The 22,926-nt window shown below is 42.0% G+C and overlaps 1 protein-coding gene across 1 annotated transcript; it reads left to right on the top strand.

The window, feature by feature from the left end:
- The first annotated feature begins 4,602 nt into the window (after positions 1-4,602).
- bgnb (biglycan b) lies at positions 4,603-21,567 on the top strand. Its single transcript, XM_037772399.1, has 8 exons — positions 4,603-4,845; positions 13,324-13,588; positions 16,114-16,226; positions 16,793-17,006; positions 17,141-17,251; positions 18,172-18,265; positions 19,420-19,558; positions 19,644-21,567. Exons 2-8 carry the CDS (start codon positions 13,339-13,341, stop codon positions 19,839-19,841), a joined length of 1,119 nt encoding a protein of 372 aa, XP_037628327.1. The 5' UTR covers positions 4,603-4,845; positions 13,324-13,338; the 3' UTR covers positions 19,842-21,567.
- Positions 21,568-22,926: the final 1,359 nt, after the last annotated feature.

Raw genomic sequence — 22,926 nt, 5'->3', positions numbered from 1 at the left:
TACACAAAGTTGTATTTTGTACTGCAACTATAATATGAACTATACTACAAGGGAACTTATACGTATACTGTTAGTTTACTAGTTATATGCTTGTAGCCCACTTTTTAGATTATGAAAATACACTTTATAATATACTCTCAGTAAATTACTACTTTAGTAGTTTTTACTGCAAGTATACTTGTAAGTTTTCTTTAAGTGAACTAATAGTACTTAGCCAAATATACTTTTCTGCAAACTTTTCAGTATAAGCCAAGTACACTTAGACTTTTCTGTATACTTGTAAGTATAAGCCAAGTATACTTAAGTATAATTTTGTTAAATATATCTCTGATAAGTACATAAAAAGTAAACTGAAAGCATACTCTTTTATTTGAAGTTTAAAAGAAGTATACTAATAGCACACTTGAATAAACTTCTTTTTTTGTAAGGGTGATCTCGGCCCCTTGAGCTGTGGGTTGTGATGTGTGACTTGAAATAGAGCCTTGCCCGTAACATTTCTGAGTCAGATACCCTTAACACAGTCTTGGAATGTAACTGAGACAAGTTTTCTCTGGAACAACAAATTCCTTTTAATCCTCTCATCCTGTATCATTACAGAAATCTCAGTTCAAGTGAACATGACGTGTAGACGCCTCGATTCACGTACTTGCAGTCTAACTCGCACCAAAAAAACAACAAACTAAATATTTTATGAGGGCTGATGGAAGTGCAGCAGTCTCTTTAATTTGTTAATCCACCCGTGCAAAGACGCGTACACTTTACAGTATGTCACTTAGAGTGATGGATATAATTAAAATGATCAAATGTTGATTGGTGCTCTGTGCACTTGCTGCGTTGACTAGCTCGCTCCAGGTATTAGTTTTCAACAGAGAGCAGCAGCTGTAAATGAAGAACAGAAGGTCCCCTGCAGACGCTAGAGTTACAAACACCCTCAGAGGGAGGGAGAAAGTTAAAAAGAGAGAGAATGAAGCTGGGTTATTGAGAGCCAAACAGCTGACAAAGTTAACAAGGTTATGAGAGCACAGTACGCGTGGTTTAAATGTGTAATGTGAAAACACACACATTTATATTTTTCACTCTCAGCCTGGGCGTGTAATCACATGTTAGATTTCTTTCTCAGTCTTGTGCATGTGGTGCAGTCTCTCCATTCTCCATAATTGTACAGTCATTTTGCAAACAGCACATTACTGTCTAAGAAACTACACATTCTCATTTATACTGCAGTTCCTGCACATATATAGGCGGAGCTGCATCAGTTCCCCTTTTTGCAGTTTCTCCCTCCTTTGTAGTTTTGCACAGATGGGACACTCACAGCTTTGATCTTAAATCCTTAAACCTCTTGTACCCCCCGGGTATTTTCAAATTTGACAGGCTCGCCACTTTGCTCATCCATCATACTGCGTGTGACATGACTAAACTGTTAAACCGACGTCCCATCACACCCAACAGATGTTGCGCAACCCGTGGAGCTGAGGCCAGAGCCCGTTTGTTAAAGAAGCTGACCGCACAGAGCTGCGTGGTGCTTTTCTCTTCTCCCCTGCTCTGTCTGTTCTACCCGGCGACAGCAGCTTCCTGTGTTTGTTATTGGAGGAGCTGGAGGGGTGGGGGGGCTGGCTGATAAAATAAAAACCACCAGTACACACAGAGAAAAGCAGCAAAAGAATGTCTTTTCTTGACTCACCAACATCAACAGATAAAGTGAGGAAAGGAGAATGCTGGAGGGTGAAAGAGGGAGGAAAGTTTCTTTGCCCGAACATGAGACTGGACTTACAATGTGAAGGGTCAACTATTTGGGGTCAGCGAGAAAGTGCTTACAGCAGTAACCTCTCGGCCGTCAGCCCTGAGGATGAGCTCATCCTTGATAGCCAGCAACATTAATGACAACAAACTTTTATCGACCTGAAATCCAAATGCAGAAACACACTTGACACTTTGCTCGATACTATTCTCTTCTCTCTCCTGCACACACACACATCACTCTATGCCAGCATCTACCCAAGAGCTAACAAGTGGGTGTGCTACTAGAGACACGTTAGCTGAACACTCATAGGACAAAAAGAGTTTAATTTGGATGCCAAGCCCTCGAGCTACAGACCAGCACCATAATCAAGTGAACCACAACGAGAGAGAGTGAGGGAGACGGGCAGACAGAGAAATGAAGAGTGAGAAATGGAGGGAAAGACTAAATCTACAGAATGAGGGAGAGAGGAAGCAGAGAGAGGAGGAATGTTATCTGCAAAGACCTTTATCAAAACTCTGTCTCCTGCCAACACCCCTGCAGGGCATTGATCTGGCCTGCATGCCTTTTCTGCCACTGTGGACACTGAACTGAACTGAACTCTTTGAGAGAAAAAGACAAAAATACGAGCAGTCCCCTCTTGTATTGACATAGATGATGATGAAAATGCTTATGATTTGATGCTCAAAAGTCCTGAAGCAGCAGAGCTCACAGATAACGCGCTTGTGTGGCCGACTTGGTAGGCTACAGAGTCGGAAAAGTTCCCAGATGGTGTGGCTTGCCAAAGTCGCTGCCTCGCTCTGGGTGCTGGCAATATGCAGAGGAAATCAGAGAGAAAGAACACTTTATCCTGCCAAAACAAAATTTAATAGGAAACCCGTGAGAAGATGCAAAAAAAAACCATACATTTTATAATCACAGTTCTAGAAATACATTTTCTGCCTGATTTTTGGTGGAGCTCTGTGGTATCTGTCCTCCCACAGTGATCAGAGAGTCATGTGTTGCTTGGTGTTATGCAATTAAATCATTGGTTAAGAAAAAAAACTTAAGTACGACTCAGCAAACGTCATAAAAAAATCCACCAATAGAGGTCACAACACTTTCAGATAGATAGATAGATAGATAACTACATAGAGATTAGGGCTATCAATCGATTAAAATATCGAATCGCGATTAACTGCAAATTTGTCACAAAATATTTATCTGTCCAAATGTACCTTAAAGGGAGATTTGTCTTGTAATTAATACTCTTATCAACATGGGAGTTGGCTAATATGCTTACTTTATGCAAATATATTTATATATTTATTATTGGAAATCAATTTACAACACAAAACAAAGACAAATATTGTCCAGAAACCCTCACATGTACTGCATTTAGTATAAAAAATATGCTCAAATCATAACATGGCAAACTCAAACCCAACAGGCAACAACAGCTGTCAGTGTGTCAGTGTGCTGACTTGACTATGACTTGCCCAAAACTGCATGTGATTATCATAAAGTTGGCATGTCTGTAAAGGGGAGACTCGTGGGTATCCATAGAACCCATTTTCATTCACATGTCTTGAGGTCAGAGGTCAAGGGACCCCTTTGAAAATGGGCATGCCAATTTTGGCACGCCAAAATTTAGCGTAAGTTTGGACCCTCCTTCAAGACAAGCTACTGTGACATGGTTAGTACCAATAGAATCCTTAGGATTTCTAGTTTCATGTGATACCAGTGCCTTTACTCTGGCTTTGAAAATTCAGCCTGCTACAACCTAAAAATCGCAAGTTGCATCAATGCGTTAAAGGGAATTAGTGGCGTTAAAACAAATGTGCGTTGACAGCCCTGATAAAGATACATTTGTGTTGCTCTTTGCTGTAAGATTTCATTATAGGAGCCATAATAACAGCTTACTGTAGGTCCTCATGGTGCTATAGTAGTGAAGTATGTCTGAGATGTTTCAGACGCTTTTAATTGCTCTCTTCAAAAGCAATTAAACATGGCAGACCTCAGAAGACACAAAGTTCAAATACAGTGCACCATCTCCTCCTCTTATTATTTCTTATTTAGGAAACATCGCCATGATATTACTATGGGGAAAAGGTTTTTCTGTGGCCTACTTATCTAATGGATGTACAAAAATAACAGCAACACCCAGTAATTTGAAAAACGGAAAAATACTGTCCGTTAATTAACAGTAGTTATCTTTATATAATTAGCCTTTATTACTGTAATTTTACAAGAAATATTTTACTTTTAACATATATTTATTGTTAGAATAGTCATACACCATAAATCTAAGACCATTTACATATAAATCACAAATGAAATGTAATTTTACGTTGCAAAAGCCCAAATTTACATTAACTCAGAAGTTTCGCAAAAAAATCTCTATTTTTTAAAGAAATATTTTTAGAATTCCATGAAATCCTTTTCTTCTAACATAAATGAATTGTTAAAATAGAGTCATAAACCTCTAAAAAAACAGAATAATTATCTTTCAAAATGATCAAGAAAAGCTTAAATACAGATAATTACGATTGTGATTACAAAAAAATACTGTAAATCTAAGACCATTTACATATAAATCACAAATGAAACATGTCATTTTTACATTTTTTTCTGTCATTTTGTAATACAGACAAAAAATGTAAAATGTATTGAAAGAAACTGTAAAAAAAAATGTTTTTTTTTTACAGTGTAGAAGTGTGTAATATGTTATTGGTGTAAAGTCATTCCTATAATATTGTAGTTTTCTATAATATCTGCATGATGTCACTTACTGTACTCAGGCCTCTCCTCCTCCTCCATCCAGAAAGGGGAGAAAGGAGGCTGGCTTGTTAACTTTATGGGCTTGACCCCCCCTGCTCTCAGTCATTTCCTCGGTTTGGTCTGCAGCAGCACACACGGTGCCCTGAGACACAGTGGCGGAGGAGCTGCGGCTGGATGTCAGAGGACCACAGGGGAAATACTGCAATAATCCATAAATGTGATGAAAATATAGGACTTTAAAAAAATAATCTCCGGGATAATCTGACGCACAGAAGGAGAAACCTTCAACTTTTTTTTTCCTTTTTGGAATTTGGAATTATTATCTAATTTTTGTTTTTATCCATAAGGTAGGGGTGATGGGTTATTTTCACTATATGTACTTTTCAGTCATGTAATTGGCAACTTTGTCCTCTTCTAGGATGATTTTTTACTTACAAAATACTAAATTTTACTTACTATATGTGACATATAGAAACTTTTAAACTGCAGTTATATAATAATGATATCAATTGAATTTGAATTCTAGTAGCTTTAAACTGTACTTCTACATTTTATGTGCACAATTATGGTACTTTGCTAAAATTTATGTTGCCAACTTTTATATTTTCAGTCAAAGTTGTCATGCTTTTACACAGTTTGCACCACGTGAATCTGTATATTATTTATGTATTTGTTTATTATACTATATTAATATATTATCCGTATCATCTAATGCAACCTGTTGCAGTGCGCATCTGATGCATCATCAGCTCTTTACTCCAGAGTTACACTAGATGGCGCACCGAGTCTCCAAAGACTGCTCACTGGGATTTTTTTTTTTTTTTAGTGGATGAGATTATGATAATTAAGCAACACCTTTCTTTTTTCACTCACTTTATCCTCAAATAAATGCGACCTTATTCCCTCATCAGACTTTAAATGTAACACAGGGCATTTATAGGGTATTTTACGTCCGTCCCTGCGTCATGATTTAAGGAGAATAATTATAGAGAAACATACCAGTCAAGTTCTGGTTCACATCTGCTCTACCCTAAAATCCAGCCTCTGTATACATGGTGTTCAGATTGAAATGTGTTGAAAGAACTGTGGCCTGGGAAACTCTATGTAACAAGGAGATTATTATAGCCTGCCGTGCTTTATTTTGTCACATAATATGATGCAAACAAACATGTAGTCCTTTATTAAAGGACTTGTTTTCCGTCTGTGGCCCCATTCTGTCTTGCGCTGATGACTTCATGACTGACAATGGTTAACTACCGTTTATACCAGTGTGTTTAACTGAGTCACATTACTGTACATAGACACAGAGCAAACACAGTGTCAGACTGTGGAGTCAAAATGATGGTCTACATCTGTCCATTTCCTGACCAGCCTGTGGGTTGACCACCTACACCTGCTGGTCTGTCTGTTCTGTGATTCTCGCTGTCCGTCCACCTGTCTGTCTCATCATACAGCCCAGTCGCACAGAAGTTTGTGAAATAGTAACGAAATGTTATGTATTGATTCGTGTACATAGACACGAATTCCATTTTTTTTTCGTGACGGTCAGTGCGGAATGTATTCGTATGTAATCTGAATGTCGCAAACGAATGAAGAAGGTCGGGGTGGACAGTTCGGTCAAAAAACACCGGATTTTCACTCAGGAGACCGATTTTGGTGTCCCATGTGAAACCACAAGTCATAGTGGATTTATTTGCCCCGTAACTTCCGTACTTAAGTTATGGCACTTCCAGAGTAATTTTAACCCAAATCACGATCTTTTTCTAAAGCTAACTAAGTAGTTTTTGTCACGGAATTTCCGTAATTCAGTTTCGTCACTTCTGGTATTATTTTTAAGCCAAACCACGATCTTTTCCTAAACCTAACTAAGTAGTTTTGTTGCCTAAACCTAACCATGTCGATCTTTTCCTAATTCTAACCAAGTTTTATTTTGAAAAGACGGAGCGGAAATTGACACGTGTGTCACGTGTTGTTGAAAATCGTGCTGAGCTTCATGAAAAAAAAGGTAAATTCATGTCTATGTACACAAATCAAATATATTATATTTCATGACTATTTCACGAACTGCCGTGAGACTGTGTTGCATCATAATTCATCAAACTCACAGTTCTCCTGGAGCTTCATATCCACCCTTTAGAGGGATGTGCTTTTTGTACCCTCTTTGATCAGCGTCAGTGGTAACATTTCCCCTTACTCTTACAATTTTAAATTCAAGTCACTCGAGCTCTGTTTTGACAATAGAATTTGCTGATTATTCCATTTTGGTTTATGAAAAAAACAAACAAAGTTTACAGTCTCTATTCACAACCCACTTTGAAATACTCCACATTCTTTGAATGAGACTCATCTGCCCACAGGCATGGATCCTCAGGTCAGTTGTCTGATTTTGCGTTGCTCTGCTCTACTCTGCTCCGGTTAGGCCTCGATCGTCTCTGCAGCGTTTGAGCAGCTCGCCACCACATCCAAGCCTGGCGGCATCGGAGAAGCTGCCAAACAGTTCCTTTTTTTAGGGATAGCAGTCACCAAATTACAGCCGCTGGGGCAGTTAACTCCACCCGAACGCTCCTACCGGACACGCCTAGCAGTAACAGCCTGTGTGTGTCTGAGGAGTACATGGATTTAGGGTGTGTGTGTGTGTCACATGTGGAGGGAAGGAGACATGGCATAAGGAAGTGAGGGAGTTTAGCCAAATGATCAGATCATTTTGGAGGTGGACTTTCATTCTGAGACCAGAATACATAGATGGTTTACATGTGTGTGTGTGTGCATTCCCACAAGCAAACATTTGTGTGGGTTTTACAATTGTGTTTTTTTTAGGTGTCAGAGTTTATTGCAGTTCAGATTCTGTTCAGAATAACATGATGGGCTGGAAAAAAACCCCAACAAACCTCTCACTGAAAACAAATGAATATCTCATGGAGCGACTCCAACCAAAATTAATTAAATTTTATTCTCTGCAACGCGGTACTAAGTGATCTCAAAATATTTTGTGCTCAGTCAGCACTGTGATCAGGCACTGAGTGTTGACGTGGCGGCTGCCAATACACCAGCGCTGTTACGCCAGCTGGCACTTTTGGTGAGCTCTCTGCCACACCTTAACTCCTCTCTGCCAACGCAGCCCAAGGAGCAGAGCTGATGTGCTCCTGAGTATGAACACACAGATAAAATGAGCCGGCGTTGATCGATATTGTAACACTTAATGGATTTTGGTAGCTGTGGCTCAGGGTGGTGGTGCCAAAGGGTTCGACATTTGCTTCAGGCACCGATAAGAACGGCAGCTGTGAATAAACCGTGCGCTGATAAAAGGGGTTGTGGTGATTTTCTCTGTGGAGAAAAAAGGTGTCTGCAGTTCATATGAGTGAAAAGAAAGTGTGTGTGGGTTGTGTGTATGACTGGATTGGACGTAATGGTGATTGCCTTTCTCTCGACTGTGGTCATGGGAGACCAATCCGTTGCATCTTGAGATGATTGTTCTTGGTAACACAAAGAGCATATAGCTTAAATATAGGTTTGTTTAGCTTGAAAAGGGCAAAGGCTGCCTTATTGTGGGAACTCTCGTCACATCAGCGTTGGGTGTGAGGGTTGACAAGCACCCAGCACTTGATGGATAGTGCGTATAGGAAATGTAAAGCTAATGTCAGACGCCGGGTGTGGGAAACTCAAACAACTGATGCACTTGTAGGGCGGATTGCTCACCAGATGGTGCTTTCACCAACACTGCTATGTCAGTCGGCATCCATCTCTGAATCCTGTCTCACATCTTCCCTGTTGCTATTTCTCCTCCCTTAATCCTATCTTCACCTTTCGAATCTAAGTGTGAACCACTGAAATTCATATCTTCAAAAAGCGTCTGTCTTCTGTTGCTTGTTTGCCAACATTAGAGGTTCAGACAGTCGTATTATGGGTGTGTGTGTGAGCTGACACATCTTTGGCACAGATGGGGAACTTCCTCTCATTTCTTCTCTTCTTTGCTTTATTGAAGGAAAGAAATCAGTGCTGCAGAGGAGACAGAGAAGCAGCCGTCTCGTTAAAGGACCAGTGTGCAGGATTTGGCGGCATCTAGTGGTGTGGTTGCAGATTGCAACCAACTGAGTACCCCTCCACTCACTCTTCCCTTTCCAAGGTAACGTGAGCCGCTGAGTGCAAAGCCGTGGTAACGCCGATCGCCTCGCTCAGAGGCCATCCTTACCATAATAACACTACTTAAGGAGCAACGGAAGTCAGGCGGCGGCTGGCGGTACCACGGTTTTGCACTCTGCGGCTCACGTTACCGCAGTTTCACAAGCGTGTCGGAGAATTACGGTGGCCTTCAGGTAACATAAAAACCCGAAATGCTCTCTCTAGAGCCAGTGTTTGGTTTGTCCATTCTAGACTACTATACAAACATGGCAGAGCAACATGGCGGACTCCCTGAAGAGGACCCGCTCCCTAGATATGAAGGGCTCATTCTAAGGTAATGAAAACTCAACGATTCTTAGTTACAGGTGATTTTACGCTAATGAAAACACATGAGTCCATTTCTGCTAATAGATCCCCTCCAATTCACGCCAGAGGTGTTTTAGTTTTAGGATTTCTGTCAATTTCAACTGAAAGGCCTGGCTTAAACCCTGAAAAAACATACAAAAAAAAGTATGCATTAGCACCAATGTGTCCACATACTTTTAGTCATATAGTGCAGTACTTGTGATGGAAGTGTTGGTTCCCTTCCTGTATCTTTTGCAGCTCAATCTCTCACATCCTTCTTGACACACAACTCCCACTCTTTCTTTCTGTCTGCCTCGTAATTGTCATTCTACTCTTATTTTTTTTTTCCCGTTCTCCCGTCTAACCCCTCCTCACTCCACAGCATCTCAGAGACAAACACAGCGAGCGAGACAAGAATAGTCGTCCATCCATCCATTGAACCACTCTTGGCCTTTGGATGGGAGGAGAGCCGAGGCAATAACAATTAAGATTGAAGCCTTTGGTTTGTTTTCGTCTAAGACCGGATGTTTGGCGGCTCACAGCTCAACTGAAAGCAGAGGAGAGGAATTTGCACATACACACACTGAAAGTGGTTATTATAGCCACTGAGGCTGCTTGATTGTGGGATGTAGTTTAGTCTTATCGTCATGTTGTGTTTATAGTAGCCTTAGACGTCATTCCTGGTTGATGATAGGCTATTCTTGTTCCTGTCTCATCCAACATCCCGAACACCTCTGTCTGCAAATCTCCATTCACTTCCACTTCTCGACAAATGGCTGACAAATCATTGCACGCTCCTCAGATTAGAGCAAGGGTGCCACATTTTTAGATTTACAATAATCCTCCCACGATGTTCCAAAGCACAAGCTGCATAAATCGTAGGTGTATAAATAAGCCTGGTGGTATGTCTTCTATATCCCAGCTCTTGTGTATTGCGTGTCATTGTGTGATGCCGACTATATATGTGCCCTCGCTGTGTCCTTTTCGCTGCATTCTTCTGGCCAAGCCAAGGCCAGTGGTGTTTTTTTCTTTTCTGCAAAATGGTATAATTTGGCTGCTATTTTTATTGCAGGGAGCAGACTGCAGGGGCCAGTTATTCATGATTCCAGCAGGTCCACTTCATGCACACAGGCTCTTCATTTTACTGATTTTAATGTTCCTCAGTAACACTTTTATTCCTTTGAATGGAGCAGTTGCAGTGGATTGCATAAGCAACTTTAAAAGCGCAGACCGAAAATGGGTAATTTTCTCATGCACTGTCCTACCAGCCCAGTCGCACACCAGTTCTTCAAATAGTCACAAAATTGAATGTATTGATTCATGTACATAGACACGAATTTAAATTTTTTTTTCGTGATGGTCAAATCAATTCGTATGTAATCCACGTTATTGTGAACCGGGAAGTGTAGATAGCGGCAAACGCCACGTAGGGAGGAGCTCGGGATGGACAGGGTGGTCAAAAAAACACCGGACTTTCACACAGGAGACCATTGTTTGTGTCCTGTGTGAAACCAGAAGTTAATGATGATTCATTTGTCACGTAACTTCTGTACTTAAGTTACAACAATTCCTGTGTTATTCTAACCCAAACCAAAATCTTTTCCTAAAACTGACTAAGTGGTTTTATTTTGAAAAGACTGGAGCGGAAAAATTGACACGTGCGTCACGTGTTGCTGGACATTCGTAGGAAAAAACACGAAACATATGTTGTTGAAGGTCGCGCTGAGCGTCACGAAATAAACAGGGAAATTCATGTCTACAGTATGTACACAAATCAAATAGATTAAATTTCGTTGCTATTTCACAAACTGCCGTGAGACTGTGTTGGTCGCACATGATTCAGGACTCAAAAGGTTATGAATAGTCAGCTGAATTGATAAGCATGTGTTGTTATTTCATCACCCACACACGCTGTGATGTTTTACCACATTCTTCTTTGTGTTAGTGTTTTTGTTAAGGCTCTACTTTTGTAATTTAAAGGATCAGTATCAGTTTAGAGAACATGTTTTTTCATGAAGTGTGGAATGAGAAGCATTTCCCCGACATTAAAAAGCCTTTGAAACCCCCCTCACAAGCTTTATTATTGCAGTCTCTCCCTTTTAGGCCATTCAAAGTCTTGTTAACCGTCAGCACTACTAGACATATCCCAGGACATTGGGTGAAATTGGGCAGGGCAAAGATCAAGCAATAAGCCTGAGACAAGTGAAGAGACAAGATGCATTGACTTTCAAGTTGTTCTGACGCATTTGAAGTGCATTAGACATAAGACATCTGAACCTTCACTCCTTTTTTTCTGTCACGTCATTCCTCCCTCTCCTCCCCTCGTTCTTGTCCTTCCCGTCTACGGTGCTGATAATGCTGAAAGCCAAAATTCGCTCTCCTCTTGCTTCCAAAGAAAACGCGATCATGTTGCTACAGGATCCTTAAACTTCCCTGGAAAGTCCATTTGCACGCTAACCATTGGCACCAAATCTCCACAGCCTTCTGCGGGGATTACGGAGCTGGGGATCAGAGAAGGGAATTAATACAGCAAGGTTAGAGATTATAGGGTTTAAGGTCACCCCAGGGTCCAGCGTATGACTGGGCATTACTTCATAGGATTAGCCTCAGGTTAAGAGTCAAGAGTTCCCCTTGTAAGGATCAATTGGCCTGGTAATAATTTGTTATTCTAGGAATTAGATCGGGCTGAGGTGTTAGTTAGGTCAGAGCAGGCCGGACACAAATAAACACAAACACACACACATGCTCTCATGTCTGGTGACCTCAATCTGCAGTGTGTGTGTGTGTGTCTGTGTGAGGGTGTGTGTGCACAGCTATGACATCATGGAGTCTGTGTTTCACGACATGCGTGCACACCCAAACACATGTGCATGCACACGGACACTCTCGCACTTGCACACCCAGTTCCCCCACTAAATGAATGGTGGCTTTGTTTAACTGCTGCTTGCAGGAATAAAGTTTTCCACCGCTGAGGTGATGTCCTTGACGCCATCCGATTGGTCAGTGAGGAGTGACTTATACTCTCTTGGGAATGGATTTGGTGCGCAGGAAGCAGACAGTGACATTTTGTCGGTGTGGTTTAAGGGACTTTTCATTCCCAGAGTCGATTCCTGGCGAGTTTCCCCGGGGGAATGAGTATGTTTCTCCTCACCAGCCTCCAGCTCCTGTCTGCCTGTAAGGTGTGGTATAAACAGTAGGGCTTTATAATTAAGGATAAGCAGACCATTTCATAATACTCCAATGTCCATTTATCACTGACCGTTATCCTGAGCCATGAATTTGAAGCCCTCGTGCACATGGCTGGATTAACCTTTTATAGGGAGTCCAGGGGCACAAGTTTTCTGCACACACACACTCCTACTCTCTATGTTCCCATTAAGTACAATACACACAGCAGACTCATTATTTGCCCTGAAACCAACCAGTACTTCTATGCTGGAATAATACCACCTGGTCCCAGGTGTTCTATGCATCTGTCAGGATGTGGACATCTGGATTAAAGGTACAGTGTGTAACATTTCAGGGGATCTATTAGCAGGAATGGAATGTAATATTCATAACTGTTTTCATTCGTGTATAATCACCTGAAACTAAGAATCATTGTGTTTTTGTTACCTTAGAATGAGCCCTTCATATCTACATAGGGAGCGGGTCCTCTTTACGAAGTCAACCATGATGCTCCGCAATGTTTCTACAGTAGCCCAGAAACTGCGGTAACGTGAGCCACAGAGTGCAAAACCGTGGTATCGCCAGCCACCATCTGATTTCCGTTGTTCCTAAAGTAGTGTTATTATAGTAAGGATGGCCTCTGAGCAAGGCGAACGGCGTTACCACGATTTTGCACTCAGTAGCTCACGTTACCGAAGTCTTGGAAATGGAGGAGTGAGCGGAGGGGTACTCAGTTGGTTACAATCTGCAACCACACCACTAGATGCCAACAAATCCTACACACTGTCCCTTTAACCACAATGTTTGGGTCCCCCCGGGTGTCTAGGGCCCCAGGGCAGTCGCCTGCTTTGTCTGAGGGTTATCCAGCCTGTCTTATGCACTTTTCCTTGCTTTTTTTGTCATTTTATGACACCCTAGACATTTTGATGCTATGTGCATATTCCTGTCTATTCCCATGGATATAAATGGGGCAGGCAAAATAATAATATATAAATAAAAAACTAATAATAAGTAACACAATACAGTTCAAGTTCAAAAATGATAATAAAGTTGGATCAACACCTCTCTAAAGCAGTTTCAACAACCATAACCTTCATGAATGTTAGTTTTAGCTTGTCGTACCTAATAAACTGGCAGCTCAAAGTGTAAACACTCATGTACAATAAACCTGCTTCCTGTTTGTGTTTTCTCAGGTGTACAAGGTCAAAATGTTGCCACACTGCTCCCTCCTGCTGCTGCTATGCGTGGCTCGGCTGCTCTCCACCTCCTCGGCCCTGCCATTCGAGCAGAGAGGCTTCTGGGATTTCGCCATGGACAGCATGGACAGCGGCGGACTGATGACGATGATGAGGGATGAGGAAGAAGGCTCGGCCGTAGACGAGATCCCCTCGCCCGACATTCCCATGTGCCCCTTCGGCTGCCACTGTCGGCTCAGGGTCGTCCAGTGTTCCGACCTCGGTCAGTGAGAGTGTGAGATGAGTCTGTGATGCTTTGTCATCATGTCTAAGTGTGTGTGTGTGTGTGTCAAGGGGTTCAGACAGGAAATCAAATGAGTTGCATGACTTTTGTGCCTCCAGAGAGTAAAATCCCCCATTGGTGTGTTATCTAAGAGAGGACTTTCTTCCTCTGGATGTCTTTGAGGGATTTTGTGTTCCAGACTTGAGGAGGAGAGAGGTGGTTTGAGCAGGAAAGGGGAAAGGACTGAGGCAAGAGAAGGAAGGAGGAAGGGAAAATCAGAGAGGGATCAGGAGAGGAAGGCAAAGAAGGGATCTTTGATCAGAGGAGATGAAAAGTTTATAATCTCCTCACTGTCTTTAAGGAGCTGTTTCATGTTGGTTTTGGGACGTAGACAGGATGTTTAATGGAAACCCAAAACAGGACGGGAGGAAGGAGAGAGCAATAAAGGGGTTTAAAGATGGAAGAAGAATGATAGGGATAAAAGGATGAGGGTTATGAATATTCACAGTTATGAGTTCCACTAGAAAAACATAAAGCTAATTTGCTGGTGACAAGGATCCAAAAAAAGTCAATGTACCTATCTAAAAATATAATTTTCATGATGCTTGTACAGTCTGTCTGGGACTTATTTTAGTCATGTTTCCATATATGCTACCATTTCCTGCCTACGGATATTATAAGTGCATGCTGTTCTCCCTCTGTCTACTCCTACAGGACCAAATAAACTGCGTTCAGTCTTATTTACGGATATAAAGATTCCTCACATTATACTACTGGCTATATAACTCTAATAAGCTGTCTGTGTTTAGACATAATGGTTTTGTCGAATCATCATTTTACAAGCTCTATATATTTACTGTCCCTGGTCTCTCTGCTGCGGGTAAATGTGGAAGCGTATAATTTCCCCGAGATGTCAAGTGCTTATTTAGAACAGATGTATTTTGGAGCGGTGGCGTCTGTCTCCTCTCAGCATGCACCCCAGCATGATGTCGGGTATTTGTGCTGAGGGGCGCTGGGGTTTAAGAAGGTGCTAGTTTTGTCAGGTTGTGGTAATGGCTTGGAGATTTGCGGCAGATACGGGTGACGTGCTGTGGTTTGGGGTTTCGGAGGGTTTAAAGGGATTCAGTTAATCAGAGTGTGGGTGAAAGTTTTTTCAGGCTCGTTTCTCTGTTGGGATTGATGCAGGCAGACAAATATTATGAAGGTTTCCAGCTATGAGGATGCATGTGGAAAGCTGCAGGTGTTGGCTTGAAGGTAGCACATGAATCCACCTGGTAACATTGTGCACCTTTGGAGTCATGTTGCACTTGAGAAAATCAACAAAAATCAAGCTACAACTTTAATGAATTTATCTCTGAAGCACAATCTTGTTTCATTTCTTAGCTATAAAGTTCCAACCCTCCTCAGCAGCACTGCGGGGACGTGGTTTGTACAGAATGTCATGAGGGAGCTGCTGAGGGTTTGATCCTGTGTGGTGACATGGAGGGTGTGGCACAGTACAACCAAAGCCATATATCTAAACTTAACTCTGGATGGACAGCTCTGGGTAGAGTCCTGTGGGACAGATGTGGTTGGTGGCAAACTGGGTCCCAGTGGGACAGCTGGCGTCCTCTCTCACCGAGCGGGTCTGGTTGCATCATGGTCGTCGTCCAGATGAGCCGGCTGGCCCTGGTCGGGATTCGCTTTTATACCGCGGCCTGTCTGCGCCACCGACCACATCTGATACACTCGTCCACGTGTACCCTGTGATGTGGTCTTGTTAATGATCACTGGTTGCCGTGTTTGTGTGTGTGTGCGCTGAGTCATTTTTCCAGAGATGAATGGAATAACGCAGGTGTGTTTCTTAACGCTGTCCGCTTTTTGTAACCCATTCTTATGGCCTTTGTGAATTTATTGCTTGGTAAACAATATTCACCAACCATAACGCCTCTTGGTGTTTATGCTTGTCACTGATGTCGTCAACTGCACGTACTTCTTCATCACTTCTTGGCAGGTGATTCTGTCACAAAAGAAGCCACAATTAAGACACTTGACAGCACAGCGGCTTCACCACACACACATTAACACACACACAGCTTGTATTTCTTTGCTTCTGTGTGTCAGGGTTGCGCCCGCCTCCCTTTTATGTGTGATTTTTTCTAATTTAAGTCACAGCTTTTGTGACAAATGGAAACCAGACGGAAAACATCTGGTGTCCCCATCTGGCTTTGTGAGTGACAAACCAGTAATGTGCCGCTTTGACGTCTCTGTGTGTGACCTCCATGGTTGTGTCTATGTCCACCTCTCATTAAAATAATAGACCAGGACGCCCAAAGTGCTCATTTGAGATTGTGTGGGAGTGTGATTGGGTTCATGTGCAGACCTGATGGAGGTTTTAAAGCACACTATTTATTTTCCAAAGTCTGCGTCTGACTAAGATATCCTAAGAGCTTGCCCGTTATACAAACTGTATTTTAGGGTGTTGGTTCACCCATGGAAGCATTTAATGGAGCATGACTCCCCTCTGTGTTTTTATTGGTCTTCAGGTCTGACCGAGGTGCCAACGAATATTCCTTCGGACACCAAGTTCCTGGACCTGCAGAACAACCGTATCACCGAGCTCAAAGAGAATGACTTCAAAGGCCTCACTAACTTATATGTAAGAGACACAAACACACACACCACACACATTAATAATGTCCCTCTCAGCATTAGATCAGCACCTCTCAAGGATGTGTTAACGTCTCAGCTCAGCTTGTGTTGGCTTCGGTATAGTGTGAAATATCATTATGCCCCTCGGTTTCCTTGAGGATTTACAGGTTCATTTCCTTTCTTTTTCGCCCTCCACCGCCCTTTGCTCTGAGAGCTTTAATTGTATTAAGTCTGAGCCCGAAGCCAAATGGGAGTATTCAAGCTCACATCCTCGCCTCTTTTAGCAAAAAGGCTTCGCTCACTCTTGACCCGCGTTCAAGAGCGCTGACCAAGAGCAATATTAAGTCTGGCAGCGTAGGAAACTCACGACATTACATTATACAATGACATCTCTATTAAGGTCTGTTTGCCTCAGCCTGCATGTGTCTCCATCTTTCAGCCAGCGCAGGTGGACAGACAGTCTGCTGGATCTGTTTTAATGCACTCAACACATTCAGTCGAGACAGAGGATGTGTCTGGGCGTTAAAGTAGGTGTTTAATATTGCCTCTCCGTACTGTTTTTTTCTTTTTCAGGGTCTGTCTCTGAGGAATAACCATATTTCCAAAGTCCACCCCAGAGCATTTGTGCCTCTGAAGCACATGCAGAAGCTCTACTTCTCCAAGAATCTGCTGACCACCGTCCCTAAGAACTTGCCCGCCTCCCTGGTTGAGATCAGGATCCACGAGAACCGCATCAAGAAGGTTTCAGCTGGAGCCTTCGCAGGACTGAGCAACATGAACTGCATAGGTCAGAAATGCTGATGACTTCAACAAATCTTGTTGCAATACCCTGTGGTGCTCACCACTGCCTTGGCACTGTGTAGAAGATTAAAGAGACTGCATTTTATGTCATATGCCACAAATATTCCCTTCATCTTGCAGAAATGGGAGCAAACCCCCTCCATAACAGCGGTTTTGAGCCTGGAGCCTTCAAGGGACTGAAACTGAATTATCTGCGTATATCAGAGTCCAGACTGACCGGGGTGCCAAAAGGTATAACAACTCATCTCACAAGGGATTCATCTTTAAAGGAACAGTTCAGCCTTTTGGGAAATGTGCTTATTGCCGATAACCTTAGCACAAAGATTAGAAACAAGGGAAAACAGCTAGCCCCCCTAAATAAAAAATCAGCCTGCCATGTAGGCTATGCATTAAAGGTACAGTGTGTAGGATTTTGTGACATCTAGTGGTGTGGTTGCAGATTGCAACCAACTGAATGCCCCTCCGCTCACTCCTCCCTTTCCAAGACTGCACTAACGTAAGCCCCAGAGTGCACAACCGTGGTGTTCGCTTCGCTCAGAGGCCATCCTTACCATGATAACCCTACTTTAGGAGCAACGGAAATCAGATGGCGGCTGGCGGCACCACGGTTTTGCACTCTGCAGCTCACGTTAGGAGAACTACAGTGGCCTTCAGGTAACATACAAACACGAAAGGCTCTCTCTAGAGCCAGCATTTGGTTTGTCCATTCTGGGCCACTGTAGAAACATGGCGGATCAACATGGCGGACTCCGTGAAGAGGACCCGCTCCCTATGTAGATATGAAGAGAGAGAGAGATCTAAGCTAATGAAAACACAACAATTCTTAGTTTCAGGTGATTATTCATGAATGAAAACATAGTTATGAATATTATATTCCATTTCTGCTAATAGATCCCCCAAAATGTTACATACTGTTCCTTTAAACAAACAAGATACAACATGTTAATTAGTTTATTAGTTCCCCGTTTCCAGTCTTTGTGCTAAGCTAGACTAATCGGCATAGCTTCATGTTTAACTGACCAACACGAGTGGTATCAATCTTCTCATCTAACTGTAAGAAAGCTACTAAGCGCACACAAAAAAAGAATGGACAGCTACTGGACAAAATCAAACGTCACCCTAAGTGGAGCCTATTTTGTCTTATCTTTCAGATCTCCCAGAGAGTCTTCATGAGCTTCATCTGGACCACAACGAGATCCAAGCTGTGGAACTGGAGGACCTGAGCCGCTACAAAAACCTCTACAGGTATCGTTCACATTTCAATTTCACACTAATTTCTAAGCATTCAAGCACCCTGAGGGATTCACTTGCATAACTGTGAAGAATTATCCTGTGGTTGAAAAAATGCATTCCCAGTCAGCAGTGCCCCTCAGGGGTAATGATATGAACTACATTGACACGCCACTAAAGAGAAGCAGGATAACTGCTAGTTTATGTTTGTGTGGGCTTTCCCACTCAATAGCAGTCTAAAAGGACTTTTTCACCGCAGATATTTGACTTGTCATAGTAAGAAAAGCATAAGTTCCTCTCTACACTGTTGCTGTATTACATTCAAGTTTTCTGTTACCTCCGTCCTACACACTTCTAATCTCTATGTGATTATTTATGGTCACAGGAGTATTGTCAGGCTGCCCTAATTCTCACCTGGTTCAATCAGCCAATAGACTGTTATCAGGCCATTAAATAGGCTATATCAGTCGCTATAAGCACCATAGATGTGGGTCAATAGGGGCCTGCTACACCCACTAGTAGGTTTTATCATTTATTCACATGGTAGATCACTGAAAGACGGTATAAAAGAACACGACAGCGACCTCTAGCGACTGTAGTAATTATGACAGGAGCAGAAGCAGAAGTCAGGCGCTGTGTAGATGGTGTGAAACTCGATATGGGGTGGAGGTCGGGGGGCGATGAGGGCTTTCACCCAGGAGACCGGAGTTCCTATCCCATGTGAAACCAACAACGTGTAGTTGACTTTGTGTTCACAGGCGTTAAGTTTCACTTTCACTTTTGAAACGTATTTATTTTAAGCCAAAACTCAATGTTTTTCCATAAACTTAACTAAGTTTTGTTGCCTAAACCTAAAGAAGCCTTTTGTTTGTGTTCAAAGCTTAACATTTCATTCAGTTTTACAACGTGTTAGATCGTGTTGCTTTTAAGTTTAGCTTTGGTCCCTAATGACCCACACCTTTGGTGCTTATAGCAACGATAACGCATATTTAATGGCCTGATAACAGTTAAATCGGGTGCTTTAATATCCCTTTCTTGCAATGATACTTATCAGGGAATTTGCAGTTACTCCAGCTCACATTAGTAAAACAGTTTAGCTAAATGTACCGTGCAGTGACCTGTTTTCTGCCTTTTTCCACGTTTCTCCCCTTGTCTCACTATTTTTCTAGGTTGGGCCTTGGCTCTAACCACATCCGTAACATCGAGAACGGCAGTCTGGCCTTCCTCCCCAGGCTGAGAGAGCTGCATCTGGACAACAACCGCCTCAGTCGCGTTCCCCAAGGCCTCCCAGAGATGAAATACCTGCAGGTGAGTCTAGCATGCATGCTGTTTGCCATCTGAAATTGAATGTTTCACACAAATATCTACTCACCCTCGACTTCCTGCTTTCTAGGTGGTGTACCTCCATTCCAACCACATCGACCAGGTGGGCGTGAACGACTTCTGCCCTCGAGGATTTGGGATGAAGAGGACGTTCTATAACGGCATCAGCTTGTTCGGTAACCCCGTCAAATACTGGGAGGTGCAGCCTGCTACGTTCCGCTGCGTCAGCGATCGGCTGGCCATTCAGTTTGGCAACTACAAAAAGTAAAGACAGAGAGGTGGAGAAAGTGAGGGGAAGGTGATGGCGGAGGAGCAGATAATTTAAATAATGAAACAAACTTGAGAGATGGAGGGAAGGGAGATGATTATCTTTATTGTTATTGTTTTTGGAGAGAGGATTAGTGATGGGCAATAAACTGATGAAATAGAGAGAGCAGTGAAAAACAATCACATAACTTGAAGGGAGTGGAAAGCAAAGCGCTCGCAGTACTTCACCTGAGTTTTCGCATTTTTTTGGATTTAAAGTTTTTAAAGTTTTGCCATTTGAAATTGATGAAACGGAGGAGAATGTCTGAGAAGCCTAGCCGAAATCGATGGAAAATGAAAACTTGTGAAGCATTTCATTCCATATTTTGTACACAATAGTGCTTATTGTGATAGAAGTCTTTTTTATTAACAATTTGGTTAAGAAGTAAAAAAAATAAATAGAGAAGCAATGCATTATAGATTTTTTTTATATATATATACATAAAAAGGTGCTCTGTATGACTTTCTGTGTGTGCTGATTTGGGAGATACATCACATTGTCCCTGTTTCACTGGTCTGAAGCCGTTTGGCCCTCAACTCTGTGGTTAAATTATATTATATATTATAAGTTACAGATTTGGGGCTATTTTTCCATCATTTACAGACTCAAAAACACCTGCACAAAATGTAGAAACTATTATTCAACGTTACCAGTTTAAAAAACATTTTTGTAAATATCATGGAAGTTGATTAAAAGGGCAATAAGTACATTTTAAAATCCCCCTCATCAGTGCTAAACAGCTTTTCTTATTGATTCGAGGTCACTGAACCACCAGTCTATTCTGTGCCTTTGCTAAATATTATGCTGTCTGTATGATACTTTAATATTCCTTGAGGGGACACTAGTGGTAGTCGGGGTTTTGCCCCAGGAAACACACATCCGCTTTGCTTTGCTTTAAACAATGAAGGCAGTGTGTTCACATAGTGCTACAAACAATAGTAGTGTTGATGCATTGTTTTGCACAGTTTTTTTTTTCTGTTATGCTTTATCTGCTTCAGGGTTATTGGAGGGTTAGCCTGTTTACATTGGTAGACCTATATGTGGAGCTACTCTTAGCTGTTAGTATTCTGTCCTGTCTCTGCTCTGTAATCTGACAAGCTACTGCTGCATGTGAATAAAGACGGTTTTAGCCTGCTGCATAAAGCCAGAGAACAACTGATGCCCCTGGGTTGGATGCTGTGTGAGAAATAAAGAAGAAATATCGAGAGTGGAAAACATTTTATGAATGAATCCACAAGTCTAAGCAGAGACATTTTGGGTCCAGACATCTAACATGGTCACATTACATGCATTATATGACAACAACTGACTCTGGACATTCATGGGATGAATCCAAAATGTATAAGAGACAGTTCGTGATATTTTGATACTGTGGACAATTAAATACAAATTTACTATCGGCCTGAAGTCATGAATTTGTCTTCAATTTGAATCCATATCTAAATTTCAATATGAGCATTTCATCCGATATCTTCAAATGGAAAATAAAGTCAAAATAGTCATTTTGTCATTCAGGGTCAATATGATATGACATCATACTTAAGCTGTCTTCAACTGTGACAAGAGTCTTTTTTTCATTGATGAAAAGAATGAAAATGTAGCCTACTATGTCTTTAATTCGATTTTTTATGTGTGTGTGCGTGTGTGTCAGAATATTTAGCCACAATGAACGTCTTGATTGGTCGTACCACAATTTCGTGTCACATTCTTCCTGTATTGTGATTTTCAATCCCACAATTTCATACACTTTCTCAGAGGTTTCTGTGTGGTGCTTTCACACAAGACGATCTTCAGCACTAATGAATGTTTATTTTCCTGTCAATCTATTGCCCCACACTCCAGTCCAGTAGGTGGCGGTAAGGCAGCTCTAATTACCTGTCTACCTACCTGTGCACACATGGCACATCTTCCACAAGCTGCTAACTTGACAGCTGTGAGTACAAACAATAGTCATTATGATATGTTTATTTTCATAATGATAAGGGGGAGTGGCTTTGGAGGGAGGCCTGAAGGGAGAACTGTCAGTGTTGCTGACTTGGCAACTTTCTCGTTAGATTTAGGGACTTTTGAACCTAGTTTCTGCTAGCTACTTTTAGAATTGGCAACACTGGCCTGGGCTTTTTGTGTGGATACTTTAAAAATATAGCTTACTCCTGCTGGTTTCTCCAATGCTATACCCACCCAAGCTCTATAAGCAGATTCGGTGATATTCGGAAGTTCCTGCTTAAACCCAGCCAACATTTGTATGTGGGGCCCATGTGGGTAGTAAATGGGCTGAAAAATGGGCCCTATATGGGATTGTCTGCGGGTTCCAGAATGGCCCCATGCCAATTGCCCTTGTGGGTTTCATGCAGGAGTACACCCGGTGTTATATGGGCCCAATCTGGGCAACATAAACCAAAACCCATCTCGGCCCCAGGTTTAAGTTCTATGTGGGAACTACATGGGGACTACATGGGCTGAAATATGGGTTGTAAGTGGGTTTGTCCACAATTTCCATGTTGGCCCCATGCACTGATTTCCCAGTAGTGACCCAACTAGAACCCACACAGGTAGCCCACATAGGGAGCCCATATGGGACCTACTTAGTTGATCCAAGTGGGCCCCGGATAAGATGTCCATTTTGGGCCCATACTCACTCTGTACCCAGGTACCCCCAGCATAACCCATGTGGGGCCCACATAACCATGTTGGCTGGGAATATTTATCTCTTGAACGAAAACACATGTTGCTGTAGTAGCCTCTATGATGGCCGAACCAACCTCCAAAATCTGTTGATTGATAATCAGCATTTTTTTTTTTTGTTAGACAGAGTTTATTTCTGAATTTTGTTAATACAACTCTGACAATCCACTGCACAAACATGTTTGGACTGATAGATATCCCCCCCACACCCCACCCATGACAATACCCAGAGGGCACTCAAAAAAAAAAGTGTACAAAAATAAATATAAATAAATAGATAAATAAATAGATAAATAAATAAAATAAATAAACATAAATCATGATAAATTGTTAGAGGTCTAGGACAGTACACCCTATCATC

This window comes from Sebastes umbrosus, chromosome 6 (assembly GCF_015220745.1).
Source record: "Sebastes umbrosus isolate fSebUmb1 chromosome 6, fSebUmb1.pri, whole genome shotgun sequence".
NCBI classification, from domain to species: Eukaryota; Metazoa; Chordata; class Actinopteri; order Perciformes; family Sebastidae; genus Sebastes; species Sebastes umbrosus.
Note: the sequence above shows the minus strand (reverse complement) of the source record. Positions and strands in the feature narration are given on the sequence as shown.